We start from the raw sequence: 24,866 nt of genomic DNA, 5'->3' as shown, positions 1-24,866 counted from the left end.
ATTTATGATTATAATCATAAAGCCATAATGCTTGGCTCTTCTATTACAAGTGAGTTCCTAAGAGACTGAGAATACACTGCCTGTTATTGTTTAAACCAGAAAAGATTTAGTAAGCATGGTAATGAGAAAAGGGCAGATCTTCCAGTTTTCCTCCAAGCGTATGACAAGCAAGAAACCAAAGGGAAAGTTAGCTGAAAATTGCTGATCAAACTGTTGCAATATTAAACCTGGAATAATGGAGGTATTTAACACAGAGATGAAATATTCATTTCTTTGCCGTTCCAGTGGACACCTTCATGACCTTTCATTTGTAATGATACAGTAATTTAATACATGTTATGTATTTGCTAGAGTCGGAAGTGGTAATAGTCACAACATCAATGATGCTATGTAACAGGAGATTCATATTATGATACTGCTGGGAGTCCCCAGTGTGTGTAGGAGACATCTGCTCATTCATGTACAAAGACCAAACCAAAAATACAATACCTACCCTAAGAGTACTTGCAATTCTTTGCTGCCAAGGATCTAGCTGTGCTTGCTTTATGAACAAGGAATCAAGGATGATGCCTTATGGAGAAGTAAATACCATATCCATCACTAGAAAAGTGCATAAAATGGCAAAGCCATTCAGGGGAATACAGATCTCTGGCACCCAGCCATATGCTTTAGTTACTGTGCAGTTCAATGATATCCCACTTTTTCCTTTTCATCTTCAAAATAATAAGCGGTAAAAATAATAAGTTGTACTGTTATTCTTCCTCAGAGTGAATTAGATATAATAAAAATTTCTGTCTTAGCAAAGCTAATTCAGTTTTGGGGAACAATTCACTTCTCTGTAGAGTGATCTTCAGATGAGTCTAAGTATTTGTATTTGACACGACTAAATTCAGTGCTTCAATTCACTGATGTTTCAGTATAATACGAAGAAGTTCTCATCATTTTCTTTTTTCAAATGATAGCTTCTATCATACACAGTTCTATACATATCTCTATTTTTCTACTGCCTAAATTGCCAAATTTATGAGATTTATTATGTAGTAAACATAGCATTTTGTTTCTCTCTTACTTCAGTTCCACAACTTTTGTTCAGAATAAAAAAAGGCGAAGTCTGGAAGGCCAATTACTTTACAGCAAAACCCCCCAATTTAACCCATTGCAATGGGTAATGCAAAATCCTAACAGTACCTATTAGGAGACAGTTATTAGCATAGCTGTTGTTCATATGAAATATATCTTTAAAATTCTATGAAATGCTTTCACCACATCAGTGTGTTGTATAAAAATTCATTCCACCCAAAACGAACTTACACAAACCGCATATTATACACAAAAATTGTGATTATCAAGTTTCCTCTTAGAGAAGAATACACAGTACCTTGCTAGCAGTGAATTTTTATTACCTACACTACCTACCTCCCATGTGCCAGGTGGGGAGCGGCAGCTGTAAGCATGTCGAGGTGCAGCACTGCAGAGACCTGACTGGGCTCTGCTGTCAAGGAAGAGCTTAGGGCTATGCAGAGTGCACAGGCAGTGAATGGACTACTGTTGTAGGGTTGATAAGTAAAAATTATGCAGCTGCAGGTGATTTCTGCTTGTGAGGGAGTAATTTAATCTCAAGGCATTGTAAAGGCTAACCGTGTAAAGCTAGTTTAAGTTGGCTTTTACAGATATCTAGCTCTAAGACTGAGGGAGAAACTCCTGGTATTTCCTTATCACTTGTTATACCTTTTGTTCCTTAATAAACACTGTAAAAAACAATAAAACCGTTGCTTATTAGAAAACAACCAGTGCTTCTGCGGGTTTAGTAAAGTTAAATCTCTCAAGCTGTTCTGCACAGTTAACCTGCTGATTCAACAGAAAAATAATTTTGCTGGAAGAGCTGAATTTATTTTTGCCATCTGAATTTTTATAAATCTGGGATTCAGAAAACTGCATAGAAAAACAGTTCCTGTTAATGAATGACTTGCAGGAGGTGACAAGGTCCCAGGTCTGGTTGTTCCTCTGTGAGTTAAAAGTGGTATTGGCAAACTAACTGTAATGCTTTACTGAGGAGCTCCCTGGATATTGTGAGGTGAGCCTACCTTTGTTCTCTTACCACATACTGCAACCATATTGTTGTATTGATCATAGACACCAAATGAAAATGAATTGGTGAAGGATGATGTAAACTCAAAACTGAGACCAGGTCGCCATATCTTTAAAATGTGACTTCCTCAGACTTTTTTCCTAATGGCATATATTTTAAATAGCATACCATGGTGTAGTTTTTCTTAACGTTTGTAAAATAACAAAGCTTTTTTTTTTTTTTAATCCTTTTTTTTCACCCTCCAAACTTTCAGTAAATGGGTAAAACACATCTTTAGTTAGTTCTGTTTTATCTAGAACCCTCCTCAAGACCACATAATCAAACTATTTGCAGTTGGACTGAGTAAGACTAATAAGCTGAACATGACCTAAATGACTAAAAGTTTCTCAAAGGTTTTTTGGCAGTAAGAAGGAGCAACATCAGAAATTATTTTTATGTAATATTATGTCAAATTGAAAAATTGGATGCATGATATATCTATGCTCTTCTCTGATACCTTCTCTGATAAAATCAAGGCCAGGCAAGAAGTCCGCTCACATGATAACAGCTGTAAACTCACAGGCTGCAACAATCCATTAGATATTTCTGGGATTGAAGTAAGAAAACCTAAAAAATATGGCCTGGCATTGAGATAATTTCAGACTCCTGATGCATTGCTCTCTGTAAGGATTAAAAATCTAGGGCTAGAATTTTGATCTGGGTTTGTATTGGAGGGTCCTGGAGATCCTGACTAGACACACTGTGCGTGTTATTAAAATCTGTTACCTGTTTCACTTGCTCATCGCTGCAATCATCTGTGTTTGCATCTAAATTCACAAAACAAACCTGTAATGAGAGAGAAGAAGAATCAGTAGCTTTTAAAGTCATATTAGAATGGCAGCAACCTTTTTAAAGTCAATATATTTTCCTTTTTTAGCCTTGTAGGTGAATACATGAAGCCTTCTCCCAGCACAAAAAAGGTTGAAAGGTAAGAAAGAGACTAGCAGAGTAGATATTACGAAAGCAGAAAAAAGTAACAAAAAAAATTCGTGACTTTACCTGTCTGGCAGTTAGCTTGTCTGATAAATGGGCAAATGTACCAACTAGCTGTAATACAGAGGATATTAGAAAAGATAGGGGAAATGTTAAAAATGCATTTGGTTGTGTATCAGATAAATTCTTCATGTCTCGCTTTTCCAGTAATTTCTGATTTTCAGGCACTTCTTGTTAAATATTTTGTAAGTCCAATTGTGAGTTGCCTTTAGAGTTTTCCCTACATCATCGTTTAGTATTTTCCCTAATTTTCTAAACTTCCTAAGTAGAAGTTTAAGACTTTATGGACACAATTTTTTTAACCTGGTTCACTAGCTAATATGCAAGCAGAAGTTTTTAGCTGTGCTAACTGCACACTACGATAGGTAGCAGAACATCTTACAAGTTTGCCTGTGATTCACTGCAAATTGCTATTTTTAATGACAAGGCCTTTCGCCTCTTCTTTGATCATTATGAGTTTCAGCTACCTTTTGATGATAGTCAGATTGACTTCAACAGAAACTTCAGATTCAAAGACAATTTAATTTCTGAAGACTTCTCTTCTTTATTTTTCTGGTTTTTTTTACATGACTGGAGGGCCATTTTCTAATCTTCAGAAATAAGAAAATCTCTCTTCTGGCTTTGTTTCCGAGTTAGAAGTAGGGTCTCGAAACCCAGGCTGTCTGTCCTACTTCTGAGCACTGCAGATATATCTTTAGAAGTTTGTGAAAGTTTGGTGTTGTCTTGATTTAGCCCAAACCCTGGCACAGATTCAGGACTCGATTTCAAATAAACTGCAGATCCAGAATTTACCTTTTAACAGTGGAGTGATTTATTTTTTATTTCTTTTCCAGCAAACAGTAAATGATTTTTCCCTAATTTTATGTAAATTTCCCCTAGAAAAATAAAATGCTCTAAATTATCCCGTTCACAAATATTCTTATGTTAGGCATCCAAGTTCCTGTTGTGTGCCTGCTTTTACCCCAAGACAACACTGATTTCAGTTTATATATGCACGTACCATATGTACAGATTATGACCATCTGCAGTAACAGGCAGCACACCAGATGGAAAGATCCAGCCAGACCTCCCATTGGAAACAAAAAAAAAACAAACCCACTGAAAAAGAAATCTTTTTATACTTTCATAGAGTTTAATGCCATCTGTATATGAACTAAAAAATATACTTTCCCAAATTTTTACAATTATAGGAAAAAATGTTTCTCCACCTGACAATGTCAGGAATCAGGATAAGCCACTATCATCTGCATTTTGTGGCTGGCTAAATTTTAATAAATAGTTATAAAAATTTGTAAGCTCAAATATTGAAAATGCCCTCTAGCAATGTCATGTGGTAGCTATGTAATGTCCTAAATATGTTAGTTAATTATATAGACAAAAAAACTGTCTTACTTTCCACTGTTATTTTACATGTAGGCATTTTACATGTCAGCAACAGGTAATTATTACAAAGACTTAGAAAATTACACTATTGATTTGCACATGTACTTCCTCAGTGCATGCAATGATATGTGGTTCTGAATCCACATGTACACATGGATGCATTTGCTTAGGGAATCATTAAATTAGCAACCAGGGTAGGAATGCTGGAAGGTGTGGGTCCAGTTTCTATTCCTCTCAAGCATGTTCACTATTCTACTGAAAGTAGGGCTGTTACTTAGGAACTTTGTTTCCAAGCACACATGCCAGAGTAGTAAGGTTTAGTTTTGTACTGGATTCAGTGCAAAAACTGCATGAAAAAGCTGTGCAGAAGCAGCCGTGTCCGCATGTACATTCCAACTAAACACTTAACTCTCTGATAAACCTTGTTTTGTTATTTACTATCTATGTGTTGGTACAATGGTATATGGTTTTGCTGTGGTATACACTAACATTCTTACTAGTGACAGTGTCTACCATCCCAAAGGTATGCCTTTTCTGAACAGCCAAAAAAGTCATCATCTCTTTTTCATGAGGCATGGATGGCATATAACTCACTAATGCTTCAGTAGAAGGAATAACAGTATAAGCAGGAATACCTATTATTTAAAGTAATATTCTCTTTCTTTCATATACTTTTTCTTTTCTTTATTTTCAGAACCTCAGAACCCAATGAACTTGTAATAAAACATGTGGCAGTACTGAATCCAGTTTCCAAATACACTTATCAAATTCCATTGACATTGATTTATTCTACTGCAAATGCTGTCTCTTAGCATTTTCCTATTCTGCGGATTTTGCAGTTGTAATTATAGGCAACTTTTAAACAAAAATAGTTTTGCACTGGTGAAAGACACTGAAGAGCTCATTTACTTTTTCCGTTTTGTTGTTTGCTTTGAGATTAGCCCTGCTTTGAGCAGGAGACGGGACTAAACGGCTACTGTAATCCTACATTAACTCTACAGCTCCATCCTGGCAGGCTCTGCACTACTGCTACCTTCTGGAAAGTTCACTGTGAGGGTATTTTTCTTAGAGATACTTCACTAGAGGTCCTCAAAGAGAAAAAGATCCATCTGAAAAATCTCTTGCTGTTTTCTGCTTATGTAATATAAAATTTAAATTCTCATTAGCTTGCATTGCTTGATGAGCTTCTAGTAATTATTAGAGACACTTCCATCAAAACAAGTCAAAAAATCACTGCAGATTAATTCATAATCTGTAGGGAGGAAATATTATGTAGACTATGAAGAAAGAGCCAAGGTCAGTCAGGTCAGCATTTGTTAACCTCAACTTAATTCTAACTTTTTTCCTTTGGAACAGATGCAAGTTAATGCGTTTTAGTTTAGTTTAACTAGAATCTAACCTTTTCCTAATCACAGTACCTTTAAATGTCACATCTTTTCACTTCCAAAATGTGTCTGTTCTCCACTCATACTGAGCTACTGTCTGGAAACATGCAGAACTGTCAAGATATTGCCTTTTTGCTGGCTTAGGCAATACTTATTTTGGGGGGGAGAAAACAACAAAAATTAAGTGGTATTGGGTAATTAAAAAAAAAAAAAGAACCCCCGCCCCCCCCCCAAAAAAAAAAAAAAAAAAATTGAAAAAACCCCAAACACCCAAATTCTGGCTTTATGTAGTAAGATAATCACCCAACAACTTCCCTCTCAGATGCTAATATCTACCTGTTTGCTCAAGTGAGAGCAGTACTTTTCTTTTGGTAAACATGTACCACAGAACTCGAATGTGAAGCATCTATACTGACAGAAAGCAGTATGCTATATATCCAGAAACTATTTAATACACACTCACATTGTTAATAGTAACCTTTTTGCTATGCAGATTCCCCCAGTAAAAGATTTCCATATGATTTTCTGTTTGTTTTAAGAAGTGCTAATGCCTCTTCCTATTGTCTGTATCAATGCTTGACAGTATGGAAAGAGGGGTTTGTCTTTGAAATATCATCTTTGGTGAGATTAAAACAATCCCCAGCTTGTGGGTTTTTTTTTTTATTAAACTAGTACATATATATATATATATTTTTTTTTTTTTTCTTTTTTTCTAAGAAGAAAATCTGCTTGTTTTCCAGTCTTGTTCTGTGTCAAATATACTAACTCAGCAGAGATGTTCGAAAACTGGGCTCATCCTGCCACAATAGTAGTTGCTTCTTGCAAAGTGCTGCAATGGCTAGGAGCTGCTAGCAGTTTACAAGAAGAGAAACAGCTTTTCTTCCACAAAGCATGAGTTCTTCCACGTTCTTCTTAGGGAAGAGGTTGTACTGAATATTCCTTCCTTTCACTGGGATAATAGCTATCCCTTGCACCAAACTGGTATAGTTACTCTAGTAAACAAAGTGACAGCCATAGTCTCGTGTTCTGCGCTGTAAAGGAGCAACATTTGTTGGAAGCGCTGCAGGAGGTGCTTATTTCCCCCCATAAAATCCAAATGCATATAAATCTCATATACCACCCTCCCAAATAAATTTAAGTATCTAGTTTAAAGCAAAGGAATTTAAACTGAAGAGACAAGACTTGAAAGTTAGAACAGATGGCTTGTGCAACCTTAATTCTACCTCGTATGCCCACATTCGTGCAGCACAGCATCTCTGTCTGATTAATGCCGACTGCAAAAAGGCACAGAATTATGAAGCAGAGAACTACATATCTGCCATTTTCTAACATTTGAGTTTATGACTTTGTGACCTAAAGGACACACTTACACATGGTTTCTTCATTTCTAATCTGTATGTTAGTGGATTACGACCGTGCAGTTAAAGACAGCATGAAAATGCCAAAATGATGTCAGGACAACATTCAGGTGGTACAAACCATTTTGCCTCTGTAACTCTACCACTGTATCCATACAGCTGATCCTCCTCAGGTTTGGCCTAAGTATTACTACCAGGCTAGTTTTGAACTGAAGCAGCGATAGTAACTCCACAATAGGAAAGGAGAATTCAAACTGTGCTGTTTCTGCACTTTAAGCTTTCTCCAATGACACTCAGTAGCAATTTTGTTCACTTTAAATGTTAGCATATGTTGCTGACAGGGGTCCAGTGGTGGGAGCAGGAAGATAGCTGTATGTCAGGGCAGTTGGCTGTCTCCTCTCTTTTTGGTGATGAGGTATGAAACTCACAATGTGAATTTTAAATTAACATGCATCTGACTGTGGTTGGTTTTATCTTCCCTTGCTCCTTGTGCCCAATGTAAGTAACATGCATCTTAGATTAATGCAATGACGTTCTATTATTTAGCATTATCCTTTGAGAAATTGAAGGCTTGCACCTTTGTTTCCACGTTGTTTCTCCTCTAAATTATGAGCAGGTATTGATGTTCTCAGGATGTGTATTGTTTCTTACACACTATTGTGTTACTGAACACTTTATCCTTTTTTTAAATGTAGAACCATGGAGATAGTTTTTTGAAGAGGCTTGTGAAATTTTACAGCAACCATGATTGCTGTGACAGTTGTTTTTAAGAATTTAATGGAGTGTCTGACCTCCTTCATTTCTGCTCTTAGCAATAACTCTGTTATGGCATTTTTGGAATTATGAGCTCTGCTCTCATCCTAATTTCGTCTGTGCAGAAGTAGAAAAACAATACAGTTGCTCTAAACTTTTATTAGACCAAAGTCAGAGTCTTCTGGTCTTAGAAAGTTAGTTTAGATCACCCTAATTTCCTCCCAGCACAATAACCAAATACAGTTACTCTAAGGCATCATTCACTGGAATAGTGTCTATTTCATTGAACGTACTGCTGCACATTGTACTCCTTTAGGAGCCGAAGTCAGCAAAAACCCTAGGAAAAAGTATTGTTTTACTTCATGCATCTGTGGCAAGGCAAACTGTAAACCACATAAAATATCACAGGAGTGGCAATAGGCCATCTTTGTCCAGAAATATTCTGTAAGCTTTGTCTCGTTGAAAATTACCAGAACACTTACGTATTTTTTACTTACATTAGCATCTTGGTTTCAGCTGTAACAGGCAAAAAATGCCTTTTCCAGCAGACTGTAGCAATGCAGCCATTGGGGTTTTTTTTCTGTCTGTACAACAAGGTGGTTTGTTTTGATGGTTATAGAAATGCTGATATGCAGAGCTCCCCAAAAGACCTTTGCATTTATTTTTCATTTGAATTATTTATGCTAATGTGCAGGCTACATAAAACTTCTCAGATTTCTTGTGAGATATACACACACACACACACACAAACACACGCATATATGTATATATCTGTATCGCCTGTCTGTAAAGACCCCAAATTACTGACCACTCTGTTCTTTAAACTTGCAGCTTCTTGAGTCTTTAAATCTCAATAGAGTTCCAAGCACGGTTTATTTCTTATTTTAGGAAGACAAAAAAATAACTGTAAAATGATGATTTCTACATAAATCTTCTAATATATCACATGAGCTAATAGTTAAACAAACAATCTCATAATTTTGGAGATCCTAGGCATTTTTTAGCATCTAGGTTTTGCAGGACTTGTGTGAAAGGAGGCTGCTTGTGTGAAATTGTTTTGGAAGCTTGGGTCTTTGGTCATTTCATCATATCTACTAAAAAGAAAACTTTCATAACTGACACCTGAGGCCAATGTCTGCACCTCTCAGTACATTTTGTACACTGTAATTCTGGTTCATGAGCTGAAAAGCTGCTATCAGGTTTTCACTGTGACTCAGGCTTTGGAGAGTAGAAGTCTTTCTACATGGTAGCTTCAGAAATTTGAGGTCTTGGGCAAATTCCCTGTGTTTGATGGAAATCTTGTTATCAATAACTTCATGACTGCCCAATGAATATGCACATATTGGGTGTGAAAATTACTTCATAAAAATGACTCTGCCATCCATCAAGGCCAAAAGCAATATTGAGCTTAATATTTCTACCCTTTGCCTGTCATTACCATTAAAAAGTTTATGTTTCTCTGTCACCATTTTAAGTTACAGACTGGAGTCAAAAGTAGTTCTTGCTGCAGAATGAATAGAAAGTAGTACTACTTGTGCAAAACTACAGTTAATGTACATTTCTGTAAAAAAAAAAAAAAAAAACCAAGCAGTTCATGTGTCTGCATTACTTGTCTTATTGCTTTTTTCAAGGTCTCATGCTTATTTATTTTCTTTCTTTCTGTACTCATTTAAATGTCAAGTAAAATCTCAGAGGACTAGATAATGTAACTATGACAGTTAAAGCTAAGAAATCTGATTTCAAGGCCAGTCCCAATAAAACAATGGTAAATATAAGCCAATAAATCACAATTGATACCACCACTGAGCTTTGTTCAAGTTAATCTTGTCTTTTTTCCACTTCCTGCATTTGAAGATTGTTGGTAGGGAAAAATTATGGTTCCATCAGACCATTCCAGGAGATGCCGTTTTCAAGAAGGATTAGCTCCTAAGCAAAATAGTAAGAACCTGAGACCAGTTTGTGGGTTGCACAGAAGCCTGTCCTGCTCCTTCCCCTTTTCCAGCTTCCTCTGATCTCCTGCTCAGCAGAACAGGCTACCCAAATACCAGTCTGGAACAGTATGTCAGTGACCAGGCTGCTCCAGAAAGACAAAATTAAATCTTCATAAAATAGTAGTTCTGAAGTTTAGATGCTTCCAGGAAAAAGATTTCATACAGAGCATTGAAATTTTCAGTTGTTAAAACACTAAAATGTTTTAACTGTTGCGGTTAACTATAGACCAGACTCTGCTAAGTAACTGCACCAAAAAAACATGTAATGGTTTGGAAAAAAGAGCTATTTAACAATGAAACGGAGGCGAAAGACTGACTCCCTGCAATCCTAAATTCTGATTGTCTTGGCAGTCTTTGCCCAGGCCAGTCTTGGTAAGCCAGGAAATGTAACTGCCTATAGTCTACAAAGCCAAACAGATTCATTTTTTAATCTTACAAGCAACTGAAGCAAGGAATTATAATGATGTTGGATATATACAGAAAATAACATTGGTGCGTTATTAAATGTATGTTCAGATTTCTGGGACAGTTGAGTGTTTGCCTACTTTTTTTTTTTTAACATGTAGTCAGTCTCATTTGGTACACTCTAAACTACTATAAAAATCAATTATTTTTCGCAAAGACATTTGTAGGTCATCTAAAAGCAAAAAAAGGAGATTAAAAACTTATAAGTACTTAAATCCATACTGCTTATCTGTGCATGTCAAACCATTCTATGGTAGTCTACAGGCATTTTCAGTACTTGAGAAAGACTAAGTAAATGATGTTAGGCCTAATTTAAAAATGCAAATGATTTTGCTAAGCAAAGATGTCAAGTGAAAATATTCCATAGCAAAGACTATGAGAGAATGACTGGACTCAAGTTCCACCTGATCCAGGTCTCTGGGGTGTATGACTAGGCAGGCATTACAAAAGCATGCGTGTATCTATGAGCTGGATAGAAAGAAGAGTTGTGAATTATACAACTATGTACAAGGCTCTTAGATCAGAAGCTAAAGCAGCAATATCTGAAAAAGTGTATTTGAGTATTTTTAAACAGAGTGAGCTAGTTCTTTCTTACTTGCCTTTACTACTCAATAGTGCTTATCCCCTTATTATTATACCCAACACCATTCTGCATTTCTCTCTGCTTTTGAGAAAATGATGTGGGAATTAAGGAAAAAAACACATAGGTCTGATTATGGGTTTTGACTGAGCTTGGTTGCATGATAAATATGTATCAGGATACACAATTAACAGTCCCTTAAGTAATGGACTTGGAAGTCCTAGGGTAAAGGCTGGACTTGATGATCAAAGGTCTTTTCATACAGTCGATTCAATGATTAAGAACAAAAATCGGGTTTATAAAATCTAACTGATCAGGATAATGCTGTAAACTCTTCCTTCTCCCCATGACGCACATACTGGCCCCAGTGCTGCTTCTGGCTTTCTGGGTCGTAAGGTGATCATCATGTTTGCTCCCTCTGAAAAGGAACTCTTCATCCTTCCCTTAACAGTATTTCCATTCAGCACACAAATGATGTTACAAGCTGATCAATGTTACAAGCAATGGAAGTTACAGCTTTATAATGGATATTGTTTTGTGACAGTGTTCTTAGCTCCATGCACTTTATCGTTCATATCTAACAGTCACCCTGTAGAAATCTCTAGATTACGTACAAAATAAAATATCCACTTACTCTGTGACTGAACCAGTTCTTTAGAGGTGTCTTTCACATGAAACAAACTCTTAGCAAATAGCGGTTTCCATTGCAATTTAGAAGATAGCATACCCTGTTCTAAACACTGAGTTCACAACACACGTTCTAAATTCAGGAACACATCCTCTCTATACAGCCCTAAATCTGCTAACCTACATTAGTTCAGTTACACAAAGGCTGATGAAGATAAGACAAAAAAATAACAGGAAAACAGTAACATGAAAGCAGAAAACCAGAACCCCCAGTGCAGGGCTTGTCAGAGTCAAGGATTAGCCCAGAACAGTGATGCCATCCACTTTGTGTCCCCTCATAACGGTATGCTTCAAACAAAAGGCTAATTGCCCAGCTTCACAGCTCAGTCTTTCGTTGTGGGCTTTGTTCCTGCTGTGGCTCACCAATCTCTCTTTTCATCATTTCTGACTGAAGTTCTATAATAAAGATGGCATATGGTTGCCAACAGCTTCAGTCATTTTAAACTAAACCTTTAGGGACTGACCTCTGTTTCTGCTGAAGGAGACTTGCACAGCATCTGTCTGCTCACACGTGCTTTACAAATTGCAGGGCAGCTCTGCCCCAGCTGTTAGACAGATTATAAGTAGGTAGAGCTCTGAAGCAGCAAGACTACTTGAAAAATAAGAAATATCACATATTCTTGTTCTTATGAAGTGGTCTGGAAAACAGCTGATTTTCTGATTGGCTATGCGAGTGCTACAACTACAGGTTGTCACATGGAGGTCTTGACTACTTGCTCTTGTAAGTTATGCCTTGATTGGAAATGAAGATTTAATCTCTAGCATACAGAGTGGTAGCTTCATGTGGTACACCAAGCACTTGATGCCAGATCCTGCAAACTGCAGAGGAGTCACAAGAAGAAAACTTGTGGGGCAGAAGAACCAGTTCCTTCTCCTCCCACTGTCAGCACAGTCTGTCTCCTTATCAAAGCTACCCATCCTCCAGCCATCTTTGTTCTTCTCACCTGCCTCCCACAGACCATCAGGGCTTAAAATTTGGTCAGAAAAAAGCTGAAGCCAGTGCTCAACTTCCACTGATGGAGTCTATTGCTGTGGGAGGTTGTTTGACATGACTTCATCAAGACACCGGCCTCCTCTGTCTTTATGTGAGCTGTTCAGAGCCATAAGGAAGGCTCTGTTGCTAAATGTGTCCCTGAAAGGAGGGGACCTGTAGGTCCGTCTGCTTTTGCATGAGTAGGGGTTTAATTTGGTGCTGCTCTCCTTTGTTTCTGCCTATATTTAGAGGACTGCTTTGTGTTAGCATCCACTAAAAAAAAAAAAAGTCTTCTATGATAGCACAATCTCCAACCCCACAATTTTTTGAAAATGAAATCGTGAATCACCATGCTTACAGAATGTGTTGTTCAGTCGCATTAAAAAGATTCTTCAAATCAGTTAATCGGACATCTTAAATATACGCTCTCAAAACCCTAAATGCCACTGCATAAGTAGAAAGAAAACCTTAACTGAACTTTGAATTTTCCTTTTTCCCCCACTTCTCCTTTATTTTCTCTCTCCTCAACTTGAATTTACTCTTTGATTGCTCTCAGTTGAGTCTCAAATTATTTGTGTTGGTAAACAGGCAACCAGAAACCATAATTATGCTTCTTTACTGAAGCTGTAATCCTTGGTATTCTCTTGATTCTTTAAAAAAACCCAAGAGAAAATAGTCAAACTAGTTTGTCAAAATATTTTTATGCACACAGACCCACAGCTGCTTTGGGACAGTTTTGCCTATTTGCATGTAGTTTTTGACAGATTAACGTCTGATTTCCAGAATCCAATATGAAGTAATAAAGATAAATAATTTCATCTCACAGAGTTCTCTAAGCACCTTTCAGATTAAAAAAAGAGCAGGGTGGGTGGGAGCGACATATAGATCTGGAAGGCCTTGTCTTACCCAGATACACTGTTTAAAAAGCAAGTTGGGAAATTCTTTAAACTCTGTAATGAAGTGATTTTAAGAGGGAAACCTTATTTTGGCAGGTTTGATATTGATCTTTCTTGAATGCATAGAAAAATTACTTAGAAAAACATGATTCTGCCCTCATTTGCATACCATCAGTTAAAAAGAGCATGGAATATCTCTGCTAAAAGTCTGCTGGAATGTGGAGGAGTTGGCTACTCTACCAGAATTATAAAACCATCCCTAATCGCTGTGTTAGGCAGGAGTACCTGTAAATCAGTACATTTGCCCATTCTCACAAGCTCTGTGTTTCCAGAGCCAGACCACACAGCTGCTGAAATCATGGACATTTTTCTAGTATGTTAAATAGCAGCAGTCAGAAATAAAGGTCTTTCTGTCCATGCATGAGTTGGATTATTAGTGTTGTCATTCCCACTTTTAAGCTCTGTAGCTTAAAAAAAAAAGAAAAAAAGGACTTCATTCCACATACTTATTTGCATATGTGGCTGGAGAAAAAAATACTTGAATAATGCTTTAGAGGGGTTTAGAACAAACCCCTTAAATAAAGCAGGAATCTCCTAGCTTTCAATTTTTCATATCTGAAATTACGAAACTGCAAGTTAAAATTATTTTCTAGTCCAAACTTTCTTTTTCCTCTTAACAAGCTTCCACCAGGACAACATCAACTTTCTTCATGTTCTTCTTCATGTCCAGAGCTGTGGCGCAAATGGGACTGAGGCTGCCTCACAGTCCCATTTGCATGTGCTTTCTGTGGCGTCATTCCTACTTTGGTCTCGTGTTACAGAAGGGGGTCTGGAAGCTCCTATAGTGATGATTAATGTGAGGGCTTTTGTAGCTCCCAGTTACTTTGCAGAATAACAAAGGGATGAGAAATACTGGCACCCAACTGGGGATTGGATTGTATGTTTTTAGAAAAGGAGCTAGCAACCTCAGCCTAAGTGAGTTTCCTGTGAATGCTATCAGGAGTGGTGTTTTGTGTAACATCAGTAACAGTGTTCCTGATTGTTCTTTAACTTATGCTGATACTCTGAGAAGGTAAATATCTCTACAAAACAGAACCCTCTATCCCTGTTTTTGCTTACCACTGGTAACTTTTTCTTAGTGTAGCTCAGGATGTTGTATGGACAGCTGTAGGGGATCTTTCAGTTCAAAAGGCACATGAACAATCACTTTGAACAGGGCCTTGAGTTCTAGAAAACACCTAGGGCAAAACACTCAACTGCAATTAGGTGTAACTTACAGTAGAAATTAGGTTTCATGCTCTGAATACTAAAAGCACAAAGCTACACAGAAGAACTTCCAACCTTAGTATGTTTTCCAAGTTCTCACACTGTCATTAGGTACGTGTGTTTATCTGTGTAATAAACAACTGCTCATTTTACTTGATGGAAGCTTTACTGTTGCAGCCAGCAGCAGAATGAACTGGAACAGAGACAGTTAGACAGGCTGCCTGGGGGGCAGATGGTCTTTGCACTAACTCGGGCCCACTCACAAATTTCTCATCTGTTTAAATATATAACTGTGTAGTCACACAGTTACGCACCCTCTAATTAAGAGGAAATGAAGATTATCTGAAGTAGGAGTGTGTGTGTGTGTATGGCTTTCTTTTGCATACAGTTTCAGAATGCCTAATGTGTGATCTTCATTCAGCTTCCTTCTTGTTTTATACTGTGCTGCTTCATAATGTCTTCATTCAGAGCAGTGGGACTTGTGACACCTACATCATAATGCATGTAAAGGAAAAGACACTTTCCTGTGGTTTTGGGGAGAGAGAGATCTTACCTGTTCACAAACTGCTAGCTGAAATCTGGTGAGTGTCAGGTCATATTCTATAGAGTGTTCTCCCACTATTCTTTTTTTTTTGGTCGTTACTGTTATTTAGCCTCCTATTGCTCCACCTCTGAGTAGAAGCAGGCATGATATTTTTTCCTGCCTTGCTATTGAATTGATGTGCAGTCATGGGATGGAAGAACATAATGAGGTAATTTTCAAGTGTTTCCCTTCCCTGAGCATAGAGATAAATGCCTATTGAGGGAGTATGTGTTATAAGGATTGACATCTCCTTTTTGTGGAGATCTGAGCTATTTCAAAGGAAATAAGGAAACTGAAAATTACCAGTTGTTGCTTTTATGTTGCAGTTATTTGCTTTTAGATTACAAATTCCTTTCCTCCACTGACTAAATTTTGGTGACTTATTTTCCCTGACACTGGCTCACATCAATTCTTTTTGGAGTCCTTAACAGTTATAACCAATATGCATAGCTTAACTTTGCGAAAGATGGAAGAGTGCAAATGGTATAAAAGATGTAGCTCCCTCCTCTACATAGTACAATTTGATCTTTTACATTTAAATGGTTAAAGAAGATCTTGAGTTGGAATATGTCTTTTATCAGGTGTTTGGAATACCCTGATAGTGACTCAGAATAAAAAAAGCATCCTCTGGAAAACAGAGTTAATTATCCATTAACGTTTGGATGCAATGCTTGTCTCGCATTAATTTCCACGCTTGCCAAAATGATTCTGGCAGAGGAAACAGCTGAGAAATGTAGATATAAAAAACATGGGTTTGAAAGTACTAGATATACCATGTAGCTGCTTGCAAAAGGATGTACATGAATGGAAGTGCAAGGCAGTAGTATTACGCAGGTAGGAGAATTTACAAGTACAAAACTATAAATTGTCCCAGAGTATGAAGCAGCTCATTGCACACCTTCCACACTGTAATCTAATTCAAAAGGCTTTGTGACAGGTATCCCTCCTCTATACAGTGGTACCTTTCTCATCTCATCAAGTGAAGCTACTGCAGACCATCAAAAATATTCTTCTTTGTCAAAGTAGGACCAAGTCATGCTACTGACAGTTTCTCTGCCCAGAACTTCTGCAAAATGCAGGGCAGGATAGGGAAACATCAACTTGAAGCCAAGTCTGGGCCTTCCTTCTGTTGTACAGTCCTTTGCATGATTAGGGATTGACAATTTCCCTCTAGCTGTGAGTAGAGAAAGTATTTTCCAACTTCTTGCCCTATATTAGGATGACCACAACAATCAAACTGCTCCTTTCATATTTTACGTAAAAATATCTCCCATGAGCTGCACAACTGCTATCTAACATGCAGATGAGGTTTTCAACTGCTCTCCTTGCAAACCCTAAGGCAGTGTTTCCAAAAGCACACAACTCAGTATAAACTATCTTCTATGAGTCACCCAAGTTCACCTAAATAAGGTCCTGAAGTCACTTTCCTGTGTCTCTTCAGTCCAGCCACAATTCTTTTTTAGGTACACAGAGTACATTGTCAGAAGGATGTGTTATACTGCTCTCTCTCCAGCATTTTTAGCAGCAATGTACGTGAAATTTAGCCCAAATTCCTCTTCAGAAGGTGTATATCTCAAACGACTTGGTGGATTGCTCTTGATATTTTAATGACTATCCCTATTTCAGCAGCTGGACTGCATTAATGGATCATCCCATCTCTTCATAATCTGTTGCTTCAAAACCAGCTGTGAATATTTTCTTCCCATTAAGGCTTATTCCTTTGGGTTTGATGTAATTAGTTATCATTTATGACTTAAAGAAAATATGCCAATAAATATTTATGCCACATGCACCATCTGCTTTCTCTGGTGGCCTGTATACTTAATGTTGAACAAATTTCTATAAGCCTCACATTGCAACTCATGTTGGAGGGACCCTGTGGTTATAAGAGCAGCAAGTAGTTATAGATGTCCACTCCAGAGGAACCAAAAGAACTCAGTTTCTTGATAAAGCAGACCGTGGAGGCACTGAGAATATGCTAGTGTGAAATGCTTAAGAGAATAGAGCTGCAATACCACACTTGGTCCTCCTGGTGTTTATTTATAGCTTAGTCAGAGTGAGGCTAGGCATCCTGTTCTCTTAAATACAGATAGGAAAATTCTGCTGTATGAGTATCACAGAGGGACATGAAAAGAGGTGGCAGATCTAGACAGAAGAGTAAAGAGTGTCCAAGTCTGAAGTTACAAGGAAAGGGAAGAAAATCTATTACCAATCTTCCCTGCCACAAAATTCACGAGGCAGCTTTCTGCTGCTGTATAAATACATGTATGGTACTGAAAATGTGGAAATACAACCCTTTAAGTGTATATTTAATTTCTCTCTTAATATTAGCTCATATGTGAAGATATATTTTTCAGAGCCAAGTATCTACAAAGCAAAAAAAGAAACACATTTTACAGATTATACAAGTAATCCTTTCAGTGGTCTTCTAGGCTAGTGCTCAGTCTGCCAGCACTGGGCTCCATAAGGCAGGGAGTAATTGGTGAAGAGGAGGGTTATTTCTCTGTGCAAGCAAGAGAAGGGCTCTCAGGAAGGTACAATTCCTTACCACAGTAGCATGAACACCCACGCATGCCTGAGAAAGGACTAAGACTCAATGCCACAATTTAGCCTACAGCTGTTGATTCCTGCTCCTTGTCAGGATACAATTAAGGTATTGTCAGGCTGAATAGGAAGATGGGATTTAAAACTAAAAATACCTCTAGTAATTATGGCTTAGATCTGGAAATCAATGGATAGATTCTGATTTCTGAAAGAGACAATGCTGTTCTTGAAGATGGTTGAGTAATTACTGAGTGAAAGGTAAAATAAATATTCTTGTAATCCCCTAGCTGTATGACATACTGTTGAGGGCATGCATGCAACCTCGTGAGGGAGAGCAAACATATTAGTATATAGGTCTGTCTATTTTATGCAGGCAAGTAGGGCTTTGCCATGTTTACTAGGAAATGTAAAACTTCACTCAAACATAATAAAACAAAACAGTTGTTTCAGCTATGTACGGTCACTATTCAGGAACATGCATATGGTTTTGATTTAAAAAAAAAAAACAACCACCCCCCAGAAACCCCTCTTTTGGGATTCAAGATTGCACTTCCATAGTTGGCTGTTGACTTCTACCAATCCTGTGAAGACATATTCTCCGTTATGAACTCATGTAAGACTCACTCTCCACCCTTCAGTAAGGGTATGCTTTCATTTGTTGGAGACTCTGGAAAACACACTGGGTGTAGGGGCCCTGACTAAGAGGTACACAATGTCACAATGCTTAGATTTCAACACCCTGACCCAGTGTTTGCACTATCGTTAGAAAGTTACCTAGAAGTAGTTGTAGCATCAAAGACTGATGTAAAATATGATTTTGTGTATTTGTACCTAAATATATAAAGATATGTAGCGCCAAATCTTTAAAAATACTTAGGTGAAGAAATGAATGAAAACCACTCATAATCCACCTTAATTCAACTGAAAACTGCTCTTTTTTTCCACTTAAAATATAACTTGCCAAGGATTTTCCCTTTCTGCATATGTTATCATTCAGTTTGAATTAATTTGTGACAGCTGTTTCCTGGATGTTTTTGTTCTGTCGCTTGAGTGAGCACTGGCATTTGGCTGTGACAATATGGTGACATGATTCAAGAAAGAATTAGCCAGAAAAACTAATTTCTTAATTTCATAGTTAGTTTTCTTTCTGAATTTACTTACTGAATCTCTGTACAAATGCCAGGTCAGTGAAAAAGATGAAGTAGGGGATAGAGGTGGAGGTAAGACCATAGAAGCCCTGATTTGGGCGAGGTTAAATTAGTGCATAATGGCATCCTTAACCTCTTCCTGAACCTGTTAAAGGCCTGATGGCTAAACTGCAAAGAAATTAACAATGCTTAGGTACCTGCTTAAGATAGCAAAGCTGTGTAGTACCAAGGTAACCCGCCACTTCTCAAAATCCAGCTGCTATGATGGCAAAATGACATCCTTTATCTCAGTAAACAGACCATAGAATATGTGATCCCTAATTACATCACCTGTTAGCTTTCTTAACAATCTGTTTTATTTCTCACCAAGGAAACAGCCTTGCCACTCTTCACTAATATAAGCATTGCTTCCTTTCCTTGAGAAGCCAATTTCTGACTTCTAGACTGGGTATATTCTGTACCCAACTAACTATCAAACAACCCTAAGGTGCAATTATCCCTCCTTCTTCCTTCCATGCTATGGATGGATTAGGGTTCTTCCATGTGGCCTAAGAGCACACAGTGACTGGTTAATGTCTCCAACATCTCCGCTTCCCTAGTCATGTTGTCTTCCACTTTCCTTTGTGCTACCACCAGCACTCATCAGACCACTTGGAGAAAAAATGCAAATACCATGCAGTCAGACAAAAACTGCCAACAATTAAATGAGAAGGTACTTTAACTAGACTGAATTTTGTCAAAGTTTGGGCTGCTGTCTTTTCCCTTTCCCTCTGCTCTGGCCATGTGCTCTTGTTGCTCCTTTGGGCTGGATCTAACCAATATACAACTGTGTATGTCTATGAGTATAGCCTATATTATACATATAATTGTGCGGAATATTCTGGTGTAAGCATTTATGTTGTTACAGAGTAGGAGTACTTGCAAGCAGAAAGGTTGCTGGGCTATTTCAAGAATAATTCAAATCTTTAAACTCTGTTGAAACTGTTTTCTTACCCATCTGCCTGCAAAACCGTGTTTTTTTTTTTTTTTTTGCTTTTCAGCTCTAAGGAGACATAAAATTCTTTTAAAATGAGCTTTGGAGTACTTGACACATCCTGATTCTTTAAAAACTGGTATATTGCTGCTAAGTAAGAAACGAGCACTGTTTTTTACTGCTTTGTTTTAATTTAAAAGTAGAGATTTTTCCACCTTCCCTATAAAGTTTGCGTCTCTGCTTCTCCAGGATACTTGACAAAAAGTTTTCAGCATTTCTGCCAGTCTGGAAAAGCCATTACCCGTCACAAGGAGGCACACTGCCTGGGAAGGGAAGGGTGTATTTTCCTAGATCAGTGGCTCTCAAGTGCAATTCCTTGTAATGTTGTGTGGAGCAGGAAGGCCTGCTTCCCAGCCTTTGTGCTGGGACACGACAGTTATGTGAAGAGGGAAAGGGCATGATGTCATATTTTGTAGGGAGATTATTGTTATGATTTGTGTATCTTGAGGTAAATAAATGCCAAATGTCTTGCAGGACTAATATGATCTTTTTTTTTTTTTTTTTTTTGTCTGGTTTTTTTTGTATCCTACTTTTTTCTAAATAACTCTTTACATCAAAAATTCCTAAAGATGATTAAGATACATGTCTAGCAGTGTGGCAATACCACCGTAATCATGTTTACTGCACAGAAATCAAAAAGAAAAAAATCAAATCCTAGAAAGTGCTAAGAAGAATCATAAATTACTTTTCTGTGTGCAAGATTAAAACTTTGCACTTTAGGAGAGTCCAATGCTAGAATAAGCTATAAATCATCTCATTTAGGAAGAATTTAAATTTCTTAACTTGTACTAACGTCAGTCAACTACAAATGTTCAGCACTGGTAATTAAATAATCAGATCTAGGAAGTAAAGACAAAGTATCTCTAGGCTTTTTATTTTCAAATCAGGTTTGCTTAAAAGCATGGTCAAAGCAGGGAACATTTGATGAATGCCCAGAGAAAGATATTTGGCAATAGTGGAGTGGACAAAGGTATATATATTTATGTGAAATGACATTTATAAGGTCTCTCCATATGGTAATAATAATTTCACATTACGGATATTTTGATTACATTTATAAGTGATTATGTGTAGCTTATGAATGATTATGTCTCATGAATCCATGTATTTTATTTTATTAGGTGGATTTTGACTAAGTTCTCATTCAGTGGAAACAAATAAAACTTTCATAATTAAATTACCTTTAAAATTTATATCTAATTATATTAACATTAAACTATGCATTTAATGTACAGCAGTAAACTGCTGCTAAACTATCATTGTTAACTGAACTAAGCTTAATGATTAGCAATTAGTCTCTGAGGAGGAAAAATACACATAACGTCATTGACGTTTTTTGGCGGCATTTAAAATTTTTAAGCCAAGAGCAGGGCAAAATGAGATAGGCTCTACTGAAGAAAGGAGGGTAGCACACTTCAACCCAGGGACATTTTAAAGACCGCTAGTAGGACTTTCCATTCCAATACAGAAATGAAAACAAACAGCACTGCTACTTGGGATTTACCTTCATTCTCTCACACTGAGCCTTCACTTCAAGAACACAGAAATCTCTTTCAGCTGCCTTTTTCTGACTAGTCTCTGTGGGAAAACTCTGTAGAAAGCCCTAATAACCTAAGAGAGTTAACCCTGTCCCTCTGGACTCAACCCCAGTGTATCTAATCTGATTTCCTAAATATAAGCACAGAATTGGACAAAAATAGCATGTACTAAAAGCAGAAAAATAAAGTCAGGAGAAGACAATCTTTCAAACTCTGTTCACATCACACTCATTATATATATATAACACTTCTTGTCAAAGACAACTCATCAACATACTGCTAAGTTGGCATAAAAATGGACGACACTACATCTCACTATTATTTCTCCATATTATTTCTATTGTTCATCTTTGCGGATGACCAGAAACATTGGGATAAATATGATCACACTAGTATTCCTTCTATTATGGTGGGGTAATTTTCAAACCAGATTTTGAAATAAAAAATTTCAGAGCTCAGGAGTTTTCAAAGTTAAGCAAATGTGAAATACCGTTTGTTCCTAAAATACAATTTATTATTTTCATATAATAATGGCTAAATTTTCATTAATTGCCTTGGAAATTAGTGGACTATTACACATATCAAAATGCCCATTCTGCTTAAAAAAAAAAAAAAGTTTCTTTGAAAAGTAACTTGCTATAACTGAGTTAAATGTTTAATGTTTTAATAAATTGATGTTAGTGTGTTTGGTGAGCCATGTAGGACAGCCGTGAGTTTATTTTCACTTGTACAAACTGTGCTAATCTGTAATGTGAATATAACATTTATGAAAGCTATGTTCATATGGTCTTGTTGCATTTATAGTTACAGTAAGATTAGACCCCTTATAACTAACATGAACTCTTCCAAATGAAAACTGAACACTGTAGCTAGATGTATTACCAACTATCTCTGGGAAAAGCCACTGTTAATGATATAATACATTTGAGATTTCTCTTTTCCTTCTGCAAATCTAATGTCAACTTTCAGAGGCGGTTTTATTAAAACATCCCCGGCACCATTAGCAACAGCAATTTATAAGTCTTACACATGAAAGAGAAGATAAAATGTATTTTCTGCTAAGGGAAGTCTGGTTTGCCCGCTAATTGAGAAGCTGGTGAAACTATTCCATGTTCACATCCTTCTTACTCCCTCATTCCTGCAGTTCTGCTCATTTAGTCTCAGTTACTGGAAAGGACTCAGAATGAAATGTTTTGGTCATTCTAAGTATGATACTGAACTAATGCTTAATCCTTGCACAGTTAATTAATTATTCTGTGTCCCTGGTTTGCTCATGTACTGTGCATAGCCAAATGAACTACTCATGTATCTAAGGTGAGGTGAGCAATTCAGTGGTGTGTGGGGTGAGGTGGGTTGGAAGTGCTTACACTCTTACCACATACAGAGTTTAATGACCAATTTCAAAGTTTTCTAGTTTACTGCTTGCATTTACATTAGTTGTGCAACCTTTTAGGCATCAAAATAAAAACTCTGTACTGTACTACCGCTCAGAAGAAATTAACCAGGAATACGAACAAAACTTCAGTTATGCTTATAACAGTTTATGAGTAACTATTTAACAGTAATGCAGAAGCATATATCTTCCATGGACAGATCAAAAACTAAGCTTCCAGGCCACCAAAATTCTCTTGATTTGAACAGTAATGTTCCAAAATAATATTTAATTTCATTGCTTCTAAGTCAATGCTGTATTGTACCTTCCACTTCAATCTCATTAATACAAAATTCTTTCAATATAATCTCTTTTCTTCTATAGTGGTAACTGTAAATTGCAGAAACAACTAGGTACTAAATTTTGCTTCGAAGATTGCAAAACTTTTTGTGTGTGTAGAGTTGGCATTGTGTTCAGAAAGCTATACAGGGAAAGCTGCCTGTCCTATATGCACACTATGCAAGGAGTAGGCAATGGGAGATGACTTGGCAGACCCTGTTGCAAAGCATATCCTAATATTTCTCCCATGTAAGAAAGTAGTCAGGGTCTTGTAATTTAGAATGTCATTAAGAATTGTGAGGGAACTGAAAGCTTCGAGAAGCACCTTTACCCATAGGAAAGAACTTTGTTGTCTTTGTCTTTTCTTTGACAAAGAGGGGATTAAGAGAAAAATTTCACCTTGCATAACTTTGTTGCATTCAACACATGTGAGATTTGGGTCAGTGACTTGCTGAAACCTCTCTTCTCAGAATCTCCTTTTGAGATTCTAATGAAAAGTAATTTCTCTACTTTTGCCTCTTCTCTCACATCTGCAGAATTGTATTTCTTATTTTCCCTACAGGGGGACTGACCAGTGCTAGATAAAACCTTATCTGTGCTTTCAAGAGAAAAATTGTGTATGAAGCAGGTAGCTAAACAGTAAAACCAAGTGACTGTGGTCAGTGTTTTTGCATTAAAAGCAATCTTTTCCTTGTATCAAACAAGGATACTGGTGATCCTATTGTGGTTAAGAATATATTCAGAATACTGTTCAAGTGACAGCTTTTCAGCTACAGTTGAACAATGTGCTTCTAATATTGTGACTCTTTTGAGAATATATACAGAATGGTCAAAGAATAGGAAACTGTTGTCTAGTTTTTGGAATTTAAGAAATTAGTACACCAAACATTACTCCTTAATATCCCCTTCCTTGTTTAACCCAGCATCCAAAACAGACACAGGTGTCTGTTTAGTTTTTCACCTATACCTTGTATAGTTGCTTTCTGGCACACTCTGATTAGATTGTGTATTATGGTCACTTTGTCTTGTGGAAACTGATAGTGCAGTGTACAGCATGACAGTGCATTGAGCACTATAACCTCTGGCCATATTCCCAACTGTTAACTGCAGCAGTTACACTGTTTCACTCCTGCTGTTCTCAAGCATGCTGCCTCACCCCCAAGCAAGACACACAGGTTTCAGTCATCACCATCATGGGATGGAGATTCAGTTTCTTGACAGCAGGCATCAGGGTTCATCAGCTACAATTGAAATGTTCATGTCCTTGAGGGAATCCCAGCAAACTCCATGAGAGCCCTCAGTTTTTAGGTTGTGTGCAGCACAAGCAGTGCTGGAAACATTTTGCCTGAGATAATATTGCTCTCTTCTGAAGTACTTGTTGGCTCAACTGGGGCCAGGAAGTATCAATCAAATGAGTTTCTGAGTAAGGATCTGCTCCCCCAAGTCCTTCA

General features: G+C 37.3%; 1 protein-coding gene across 1 annotated transcript in view; it reads right to left on the bottom strand.

Moving 5' to 3' along the window:
* Window positions 1–24,866, bottom strand: part of SPHKAP (SPHK1 interactor, AKAP domain containing) — a gene marked incomplete at both ends in the record, with an annotated part of 97,585 nt that overhangs the window by 18,010 nt on the left and 54,709 nt on the right. Inside the window, one exon of the mRNA XM_080623702.1 lies at window positions 2,855–2,914. Within this exon, the coding sequence (XP_080479828.1) occupies window positions 2,855–2,914 (60 nt within the window). The remainder of the gene's footprint in view (window positions 1–2,854; window positions 2,915–24,866) is intronic.

This window comes from Psittacula echo (genome assembly GCF_963264785.1).
Source record: "Psittacula echo genome assembly, chromosome: 7".
Taxonomy (NCBI): domain Eukaryota; kingdom Metazoa; phylum Chordata; class Aves; order Psittaciformes; family Psittacidae; genus Psittacula; species Psittacula echo.
Note: the sequence above shows the minus strand (reverse complement) of the source record. Positions and strands in the feature narration are given on the sequence as shown.